Source organism: Frankliniella occidentalis, unplaced genomic scaffold, assembly GCF_000697945.3.
Source record: "Frankliniella occidentalis isolate FOCC.00 unplaced genomic scaffold, Focc_3.1 Scaffold97, whole genome shotgun sequence".
NCBI lineage: Eukaryota > Metazoa > Arthropoda > Insecta > Thysanoptera > Thripidae > Frankliniella > Frankliniella occidentalis.
The window spans coordinates 687,707-698,664 of record NW_026267226.1 but is presented as its reverse complement, the minus strand read 5'-3'; the positions used below and the strand labels follow the sequence as shown (position 1 = coordinate 698,664).

Sequence of the window (10,958 nt, the reverse complement as noted above, 5' to 3'; positions counted from 1 at the left end):
AGGGAGGGAGGGAGGGAGAGAAGGAGGGAGAGAAGGGGAGGGAGGGAGATAAGGAGAGGGAGGGGGGGAGATGGAGGGACTTCTCCCGGGTACGGATAGAGCAGCCCGATTGGAATTTTGCCCCTTCCAAATGGAGACGCACTCCCACGTCTTGGGCAAGTCAAATGGGGTGGTCCTACGAACCTACGGACGGAACCCTTTGCCTTATTTTGCGAATCTAAAGGAGCGCTAAAAAGAGCCGACCCACTGACCAACATGTTCGCATGAGCAGACAGATGGACGCACTGGCCGCTGCTGATTTCCGTAATTGGCATTAAAGTGCGGCGGTCATTAAGACATGCTGGGAAGGGGAAACAATGATGGGGGGGGGGGTGATATTGCGCTGCGGGTGCCGCTCACTTGAAAAGGTATACATTTCATTGGGCAGAGGGTTTGTAAATACTGAACCGTAGACATGAAGCTATAGTAAGGGTGGGTTTATCACCGGCGTGGATACGGAAGAGGACCCCCATGGGGCGCCCTCTCTCCCCTTATGGCGTTCACCCGGCTCCCTTCCCCAGAAGTGCGCCGGCAGCGAGCAGCCCGCTCTCCGCGAAGGCCAGATTTCCGGAAATCGCCGAGCGAATGAGAACCATCGGTTCCGGTCGTTATTCCCAGCTTTATGAGGCTGCGCACAAGCAGCGCGGGGCGCGGCTCTGGCGGGCGGGCGGGCCGGCGCGCGCGCTCTTTCTGCGCAGGATATGAGACAGTCTTATTGCCAATTCGTTAATCCGCGTCCTCGCGACCAAAACTAGCGCCGCGCTACTGTGGCGTGCCAAAGTGCGTGGCGGGGTGGAGCGGGGCGGGACGGGGCGGGGCACAGGTGGGTGAAAGCTGTAGCACTGTGGTGCGCAGCCCGCGCCAGGGCCGCTGCCTGCCTGATCTATTTTGCCTGACGCGGTCGACCGTCGCCGATTACACCTGCCGCCTGCCGCCACCGCTACTGCTGGAAGCAAATTAGTCAATCGCGGCGCTGAATCGGGCCGCAGACATTTTCTGTGCGGTTTGCATATTGTGTTGTGCGACTCTGAGGCGCGCCGCTGCGAGTCTACGGTTCATTGATACAAACCGAACAGCAAGCCCCGCGCGAGGCTACGCTACTGCTACTGCTGCCCCCCTCGCCCCGGCCGATATCATCATAATTGGGCGCCCGCTTTGAGGGAGATAAAGTATCGATAGCTCGTTGATCGAAATCGATAAAAGGGGATATGGCGAGGGAGAAAAAAAAATCGGTCGTCGTCGTGCGATATATCGCTGCTTGGGGTCCGCTGCTGCCCCTTTGCTCTTGCGGGCGCGCATAGCGATGTCGCTAGAGCTCTCCAGAGCGGGCGCGAGCGCGGCAGCAGTCGCTCGCTAGCACGCTCTATCGATGTATCGATGGCGATAGTGGGGCGCGATAACGAGCTCGGGCGATGGAGGACCCGGCGCCGCGCGCGGAGCCTTTATACACCGCAGAGGCTTAGAAAGGTATCGTTAGGTTTCGTTCGGAGATTATACGTCTCCTCGCACTGCTGCTTGTGCGCCCCCCCCCCCCTTCCACACTACTGCTATAGTATGCTGTTCCGTCGTCGCCGCTCCTTCCCGCGAGGCAGTCGAGGTCTCCCTCCTTGCTAGCGCGCGCACACACACACACACACACACACACACACACACACACACACTAATAAACTCTCCACTGACAGACAATCCAATTAAAAGAGGTGCGACAACGGGTCCACGCTTCGCGCCGCTCCGCGCACCATACTCCCGTCGCGGGCGCGGCGCCGCCACGCGGGAGGCCAGGAGGCAAGCAGCCGTGTCGCCCGCTGCAAGGTGGCGCGGCGGCGCCTGCGTCTCGATGCGCCCGCTTTAATATTTACCAATATGACTTTTCCATTAGCGCAATCTTAATTATTATCTGCATCATCGCCCCGGGGGAGCTTGCTGCCTGCCCGCTGCGCTGTGCGTGTGTGTGCGTGTGTGTGCGTGTGTGTGCCTGTGTGTGTGTGTGTGTGTGTGTGTGCGTGTGCGGGCGTGCGCGCGCGTGGTGCGGTAACGACTCTCATTTGCATGTCTTTATGTCGCGAGGGCGGGAGGGAGCGAATGAATGGAAGGCCAGGCCGCGGCCGCGAGAGGCGCGCGATGACCTGCTGCTCCACGGACAGCGGGCAGCAGATCCGCGCACGGCGGCGGCGGCGGGGGGTTAGGGGAAAGCAGAGGTGGTGGGACCCCCCCGCCGCTAGGCCACGTGTGCGTTGCCGGAGATAACACGATAAGCGTGTGCTTTTTATTACACTTTGCGTGTTTTGGGGTGTTTTGTATAAACCCGTTTTCTTTTATTCTTGTTTCCTCATTTCGTGCCCCCGCGCCCGCTCGCTCGGGAGCACCTTTCTCTAGTTAGGGACGCCTGCCTGCCACGGCGCGCCTGTCGTCCAGCGAGACTGAGACTGCTGCCGCGCACGCTGCTCTCTGTCCGGCCGAAGCAGCCCTATAGTGGGATGTGGCACACCACCGGGGCCTTACTGCCTCGTCACGTCCCGCGCCCTTGTCCTCGGCGGCCTTGTAGCCCCCCGGGGCCCGCCCCGCCCCCTGGCCGTCCCCCGGCCGCCCCCGGCCCCCCGGTGCCCCGGGAGGTGAAGGGCTATGCGCGCAGCCGGACATGTTGTTGCGACCGCCGCCGCCCCGCGGCTACTTAGCTGCTGCAGGCGGCCCGCGCGGGGGGAGAGAGAGAAAAAAGTGAAGGCGTCATTTTCGTTCCACATACGCGAGGGCCCCGCCCCGCCCCGCCCCTCGTGTTGGTTTTAATTACGTGCGCTGGTCCGGTCGCCGCGCCCAGCCGCACGGCACGAGGCACACAGCCCGGCGGCGTTGCGCGAGAATCACTAACGTGACGTGTGTCACAACAAAGTGATGCATGGCCTCTTTTTCCAGCACACAAATTTTCAATTCTGTTAAATTCGAAATATTTATTAAACAAAAGATTTTTGACTACCAGTTACTCTTCCTGACGAATATATCGGGGGTAACTGTAATAAAGACAATTTTGTAATGTTTTATTGAAGTACCAGGTGGCTGCTGATTGGACCCGCACGCATGGGGTGGGGTGTGTTCGGTTTAGGGGTTGCATATTCACCCAAGACCTCACGGGACCAAGGAGCCACCTCTGGTATACGACACACCTATCCAACCCCCCCCCCCCCCCTCTCTCTCTCAGGCTGCAGAACGCTTTCAGCATGTGGTTATGCAGCAGGTCCTCCTATCCGCCTCATCAGCCGCCGCCGCTGCTTTGGACAGCTAGCTCGCGCGCTGCATTGATTGCTTTTTCGAAGAGCCCCACATACCTCTTTTAACAGCTGTAAATTTTGCCGAGCGGAAATGGAAGAGCCCGGGCAGTGCTCTGCGGACAGCCGGGGTCAGCCTCACTTCCCACCGCTTTGCTCTTTTTTCTCTCGCCCCTCTCCCTCTCCTCCTCCCCGTCATCCTCCTCCTTCTCCTGCTTCGGCAAGACGCGCACCGCGGGAGGACCAAACGCCCATAAAAATTAGAATTAACAATAATCCTCGGGGGGAGAACAATGAAACCGTAAAGTAGTATGAATCTATGGGCCCATTCTAGCGGGAGCGGCGCGGGATGCCCGGGGCCGGGGCGGCCGATGACGTACCCTGTCGGCCCGGACTGAAAATACGCACCACTGTGCGGGGGCCCGCACATGATCCACTCGGACGGCAGTGGAACATGGAACATGGAACATGGAACATGGAACACTACCTGACCCGTTCGTAAATCACACTGCACAGGGGCCTCTGTGCCTATGCGCGGCTGCGTGTGCGCCTATTTTGGCTCTCAATACTGCCCGTGAGTTCGAAACCCGCCGCGCGACTTGGATGCTCTCGAACGGTCTCTCTTAGCTTTTTGCCCGCCCCGCTGCCTTCCATATTTGATCTAGGGCAATCGTAAGTCCTTCCGCAAGCGGTAATGAGCGCTTATGTTTTTGCCTGTCCTCACACACAACCGCGGGGGTCATAAAAGCCGCAGCGTTGAAAGCCGGCAATTTTTATATTTTTTTTGCGTGTGCCTATTCCTCGTTTTTTTAAAGCGTTGCTGCGAAGTAGTGAGGGGCTGCTTCTCGGGAAGCGTACATTGTCTGACCGCTTATTGGCGCCCCGGCTTGATATCCGGCGTGTAGCCGCCCGTCCCAGAGGAGCCCGTCGTGCCAAGTGAAAAGACTTTTAACGTGTGCCAGCGAAAGCAGTCTGTACTTTTGATCGTCTGCATCACCTTGCGCGTGCGTCCGTTTTTCTAGCCGATGATGTTTACTGTCTATAATTTTACCGCAACTCTCGTGGGCCAGCCGGAACTACTAAAAGTAGCGACGATTACGTGCTGCGTTGATGATGATGTTTCCACCAACAAGACGTGGTACAACATTGTATGCTCAGTTCCTCTCACCCATTCGACATACACCTGTGTCTCTTTCTTCTCCTTTTTTTGCAGTGTTTCGGGAAGCCCAGATCGGTTTCTGCGTGTCGCGACACAATGACTGTCTGAACCGCACGTTCGCGCATTGTCCGCCCTTTTTCCTCACCACGGTCGCCAACTTCCGAATAGGTCAGCGAAACCCTACCCGAAGGCGTGCCGTGTCGAGGCGCGTATGGCGCTGAGTCAAAGAAGCCGGATCGCCGCAAGAGTCATCGTGAATGGGCTCGGCCTCCTACCATAAGTGGCCGAGACGCGGCTCACCTGACCATCATTGTTGTACCATTCCAACCCGTTCTGTATGCCTCCTCCGCCCCACAGTCGTTAGTCGTTCATTTTAAAGTATCCGATCTGCACCTTCGGTAAATACCATCGAAATGGTTTTAATATTTTTGCAGGGGGTGAGCCGGTCGCGCCACAAGAGATCGCCGTTCTCAGTTTGTCTCCAAGAGTCTTCCCCAGCGCGCGGGTCGGGCCGGGTCAGGGGCCGCCCGCAGCCCTGAATACAGAACCTGCCTCATCTCAGGTCGGAATAACTCCGTCGCGCTGCCGCCCAGCTGACGACGTGATGTCAGATATCAGGCTCCCCACGGCAACGGCGGGGAGTAAGTTTTCTGTCGCCCTGGTGATTTCATCTTCTCATCCGCGCAATAATTTTCTCGTTTTTATCATCAGAAAGTCCGTCATGTCTTATTTTTTTTTCGACCTTCGTCGCGTCGCACCGAAAAAAGGCGATGTGAGCAATGGCGCGACTCTAGGCGTCTAGTATATTATTTATGTGCTTTTTATTTTTTTGGACGAGGCCTGAAATGTGATACTGCTATCGCTTTATCGACCTGGCGATCGCGTCGCCGGACTTGTAAACATTTACAGTTGTGTAAAGAGGTCGGTCGGCGCCAAGACGCGCGCCCGGCCGGGCCGCGCCAGCTATGCGGCGCAAAGCGATTCGCTCATCAGGAAAAAGAAGAAGGGGGAAAAAAGAGGAGCTAATGAAAATAAATTGGCCATATTGGCTCCATTCTCGGTACAGTCGCAATTAGAAGTGGAGTGCGCCGGGGGGGGCTATGGGAGTGCCGCTACCCTATAAAGTGCGGCTGTAAAGTACCGCGGCGTGTACCCGTGAGGTCTTCATTTCAGGCGGCGGGGCGGGGCGGGTCACACCCATGTGAGTACGAGCTGCAACAACACACACACACACACACACACACACACACACACACACTCGAGATGTGCCGGCCCGTAAACGCGCAATGGCGCGGCATAGCCGAGATGATAACACCTGCAGAGTGAAAGGTCCTCGCTATCATGCGGGACGCCGTAGCTCAAGAGGGGGGCGATTGGACCTCAAAAGAAATCCGCGCGCCGCGACGAGTGTGAGTGACATTAAACCGCACATATTTTTATTTTTAAAAAAACACGCGCGACTAAAACATGTTAGTTTGAGGCAAAGTAGCAGAAGCAGCAGCGGGTCACTTTGCTCATCCGCACATATGCATGCGCGCAGCCGGGAGGAATGCGCGCGCTTTTTGCCCTGCATTACGATATGGCGGGTGAGGTTATAGTCCCTGCGAGGTCCCCGCCGCGCACTCTCGTCTCCTCCTTAATTCCCTTCTCGCCGCTGATAAGGCCGCTTGTAATGGTGATGGCGGAGGAGGCTCTCTATGCGCGACCAGGACGTCCCTGGATCGGGCAGAGCGCGTCATCATCCCGGCGGCAGCAGCAGCAGCAGCAGAGGTGATTGCGGCCCCGGATTGTAGGGAGGCGCCTTTATATCAGAAACTGGTTCGCTGGCTGAGGTGTGATGGATACATTTTAGCTGCGCTGCAGTTGATGGATCAGTCTCTGTGCGTGAGTGTGTTTTGTGTGTGAGTGTGTGTAAAGTCGCTCGATCGGAAACCGCAATTGGTTGCGAAGGAAGGGCGGGGGCGCCGCCGCCGCGGCTGCGGCGATCTGACGACGCGCATCGCTCTAATTAACATTACAGTGCGTACTGTACGACGACATTATCGCACGGCGAGGGGGCCCTTTTTGCGCATTCTGTTCTCCGCCAGCTTTACTGCTTTATTGGCTCTTTCGCAATCATTTTTCATTTCCCTCCCACGGCCGTAAAAATGAGGGAAAGTGTAGGAAATAATATCACCAGTAAAATGATTACCCCCCCCCTCTCTCTCTCTCTCTCTGCAGGGGGCAAGGTCGCGGGTTCGAGCCCGTCTGCCCGCCGGCTCTTGCGGCGCAAGCTCTTCTTGAGGTGAAAGGGGTGCGGCGGTGCGTTTTTATTCACTTTTTAATTAAACGGTGCCTTGATTTATCCTCCGTCTGCCTACATTCTGCCTTTACGAGCGCATCTGACACAATATGATTGTAAAAGCAGGAAATATATGGCCCTTTGCAGTGGGGCCGTATGTGATGGACGGTTGCCCAGCGAGGAAAAGAGAGGGGGGAGAAGGCAAGGGGGAACTCGCGCTGGTCACAGTCTGGAGGTGACCCCGACGGCCCTTTGCGGTCCGGACGCCAACTGCCTGACCCTTTGCTACTCGAAGGCCGAGGGACCGTTCTATCGTCGTAAATAACCCAACTTCTTGCCCTACCGTAACTGGCTGGAGCGCTCCGCCGAGTTACGTGGACCTTGCCTGTATGCGTCCTCAGCGAGCGATTTATTGGAGGAGCGTCTGGACCGCTTGGTACGGCCGCGCACTCCGCAGGTGTCTCTCGGTGGACGAGCCGTAATAGGGGCTCCACAAATGGATGTATGTGACGATTAATTGACAAACTAAATAACACTCAACTCCCCAATTATAAATTTGACTTGATTCGTGCATGGGCTCTACCGGAAAGTCTGAAGTTTTTAACTGAAAATTATGCATTCCTACTAAAATATTGAACGAAAATCGCCCCTTAGGCGGAGAAAGTTTTTATCACGAAAAAGAGGTGGGTCCAAAAATAAGGTATTCCGGAGAACGGGTAAAGAAGAACAGCACGAATAACAAGGTGGCCCGTGATTCGTCGCCCGGTCTCCCCCTCCACTTGAGCGACGAATCACAGGCCCCTTTGTTATTCGTGCTGTTCTTCTTTTCCAGTTCTCCGGAATACCTTATTGGCTTCTTTAATTTATGGTCTTTGAGGGGAACTCGTGAAAGTAGAATTCTAAGGTTCACTCTAGGATTGTGCTGAAATACTGATATGTGCTTCTTAAATTCGCAAACGGGGCAATAAGTGAGAGGACAAGTCATCGACAGTTTGCGACGGATTTTCATACGCACTCGATACGTTTTCCTGTACGGTTTTTCATGATACAGACTTCGCGTCTCGCAATGGACCGGGAGGATATGAAGGATATTTTTAGGTAGGAGGCGCGCGCCAGCCGCCCGCCCGCCCGTCCGCGCGCGAAATACATAGTCTGCGCCGCCAATGGACGCTGGAACGGGCCCAGCCCACTCGCCTCTCGCTCGGGGAGCGATTTAAGTCTGCACATTGTTGTTGCCGGTGCTGGTGCCGGAGCGCCATACAGCACCTGCCGTCCGTGGCGCGCGCGGGTCGGAGGTCAGCCGGCTCGAGCCGAGCGGAGCCTGGCGGAGCCTGGCGGAGCCGAGCAGCTGGGCTCGCCAGGTGATGCGCCCTTTGAAGTGCCTCCGATAGCGGCTCGCAGCGCAGCGGCAGCGCAGCGCTGTGTGGTTTGTCACGGGCCCGCCGCGCGACCGCCGCACTGGCCGCACGGGCCATCTCCAACGACACACACTGCTGCGCGGGGCAGCGGCGGCTGCTGGCCGCATCGTGTTGGCCGGTCTGTTAGTTCACTGTAAGTTACGGTTCGCACAACTCTGCGAATCTGGCTCATACACTTTCCTCTCTGCAAAGCGTATCATATGTTGTACGCCGTTGTTGGTATTGTTGTTGATGTTGTTGTTGTTGTTGATGGTGTTGTTGTTGTTGATGTTGTTGTTGTTGTTGATGTTGTTGTTGTTGTTGATGGTGTTTTTGTTGATGGTGTTGTTGTTGATGGTGTTGATGTTGTTGTCGTCGTCGTCTTCGCCGCATTGTTGTGGCTTGTGGCATTACGACAAAAATAGACCATTCCACCGACTGTGGAAGAAGAAAGAAAAGAATCAAAAACCACCGGAAACAGTATTGATAAACAGATCAAATCGTTCACTTTTTCTACTTTTCTTGGCCAAGATAATTATTCTGGACTTGTTGGTGTGCCATAGAGGTGTACACAAATGATCTACATACTGGTTTTCGGTACTGTTTCCGGTACTTTTTGATTCTTTCCTTTCTTCTTCCCCATTCGGTGGAATGGTCTATTAGGACGAGAAATATCCCCTGCTTATTTTTACCGGTTGTTTCGATACACGCGCTGGTTGCAACGCAATATCTGCGTACGCGTTTCTCAAAACGAGCGCAAAATATACGTAGTTTCACTGAAAATAAACAAACGAAGGGCGGAGAATTGCGAATTTCTCATACCCCGACGCCTTGCATTCAACTGCTGGTTCCGCTCTAACCCTTCTACTTCGTACCTCCGGCCCCAGAATCCACTGAAATAACCCTACTCCATCAAAACCAACCGCGCCAAGTTGGAAAAATCGAGTTGACGACGGTATGTGCGACAAGGTATGCCTGCGCTATCTTTCTGGATGCACGACTCCCTGCTTTTATAATCATGTTTTCCTCGGCAGGCAGAGAGGAGGGTGACCCTTTCGTGTGTGTGTGTGTGCGTGTGTGTGGCGCGTGGTGGGGCGCGGCCGCAGAGCAGCGCGGCGTGCCGTCATATTGACACGGGCGGAGTGGTTCGACCGGAATATGGAGAGCCGGCAATAAGACCTGGCCGTGATATCCAGCCGCATCTCCTTTTGCTGATCCGGAGCGGGGATGAGGCGGAGGTCGTGGCCGGCCGGCGCGGCGTGGTGGCCCCGCAAAGTGCGTTCTCCTCTGTGCTCTCCGTGCGCGTCGCCTGGCCCCGGCCCTCCTGCCGCGCGCATGTGTGATCCAGTTTCACCCGATGCGCCGCGACGAATCCGGGTTGTTTGCAAATATTTCCTGACGTCGCCGAGTGCGCCACGCCCCGCCCCGCCACGCCGCGGACACCACCACCACCACCACCACCACTACTTTCCTTGGGGGCCTCCTCTCTGGCAGCGCATGACCGCGATGCGGACTTCTGGAAAAGCGATCGCGGAGTTAATTGCGTAGCAATGAGCTGCTGCCGTGGGGCGAGGGGGAGCGAGAGAGAGAGGGATGCGGGCAAGGCGCATGGGATGCTCTCACTTTAATTACGAGAAACTCTCTGGGTATCGGATGGGACACGGCGTCGACACTCATCTCCCAGCGGACCGCACAGGCTGCCCGCTGCCCCGGGGACACGGCGACGCGAGCTCGGGGCGTAAACTACGATATGAGGCGGGACAGCCCCGTCCTAGAAGCCTCGGACCAGAGAGGGACACTTATTCGCTGCTCCTCTCCTCCCAGTTATTTCCTCTCGCCGTTACGGCCGAGAGCAGATTCCCCCCTCTGGCCCTTATGCGACGCGCCACGATGCAGTGCAGAGTCACCCCTGTCGTGGCCTAACCTCACTTTATTGCTCGTGTTACAGGGCGCCGGGCGGAGCAGGACCGCAGTGCATGCGCAGCAGTCTTCATCTTCATCCTCATTTCTTATGCATCCCGCAGCAGGTAAGTGAAAAAATTAGTCGCCTTTTTTTTTTATGTTTCTGTCGAGCAAGCGCGAAACGTTGTGCATTTCGACAAACCCATGGTACGTGGCGTGATGTGTATTCTGTGTCAGAAAGCGATAGGTTAACCCAACTTTGAACCAAAAACGGCGCAATAAGCTACAATCGCCAGTTATTTTTATAAAAATCTGTACCCACAGAAATGAGCAAGAAACGACCCAATTTTTAAAAATTTCAAGAACAGTATTTGAAGATTCGCCTTTACCATAACAAAATTAGGATTCATCTCATATTAATCTCATAGGACGTGTCACTCACTGGGCTATGCATATTTTGACCACCATGTTTGGATGGAAACGATCATGATGCGGGACAACAAGGCTACAAAAGAGCGCTGAGTTCACCAGCCACCTGCTGTAATATACTCTTGGGTTGAGGTAAAGACATAATATCAACCTAAATGTCTCCCGGCCAGCCTCTGCTTTTGACCTGATTGACCTCAGTCCTTCCGTTGAAGCCCCTCTCTCATTCTTATTCTTAACCTATAGAAATTTCGTGTTTCCAGTTCGTATGATTTTAAATTTGTCAAGTTGTAATTAAGTTGACACCGCTGTCGCTTCGTCGCGTGGCGGGCGGGGCGTGGCGGTGCGGGCTGCGGGCCCCCGGCGGGGGGCGCCACGGCAGCGAGGCGGGCGGGGCCGAGCTGTGCCGGCCGCGGGGCCCCGGTGGGGCGCTGCGCGGTGCTGCTCGGCGCTGCCCCCACCACTCCGCGGGCCCGCCCATTGGCGCACGGCCC

General features: G+C 56.0%; 1 protein-coding gene across 8 annotated transcripts in view; it reads left to right on the top strand.

The window, feature by feature from the left end:
- Positions 1-7,960: 7,960 nt before the first annotated feature.
- LOC113205351 (fibronectin type III domain-containing protein 1) overlaps positions 7,961-10,958 on the top strand; it is a 138,631-nt gene continuing 135,633 nt past the window's right edge. The window contains exons 1-2 of one of the 8 annotated variants that reach the window (XM_052269601.1): positions 7,961-8,290; positions 10,085-10,163. Coding sequence is in view for 3 of the 8 variants with exons in the window: in XM_052269597.1 (XP_052125557.1) it covers positions 9,094-9,105; positions 10,085-10,163 (91 nt within the window). In the remaining 5 variants the exon portion in view is untranslated. Of the gene's footprint in view, positions 8,291-8,984; positions 9,106-10,084; positions 10,164-10,958 lie in introns of those variants that run through there. The other 7 variants (XM_052269593.1, XM_052269599.1, XM_052269598.1 and 4 more) reach the window with 7 other exon arrangements.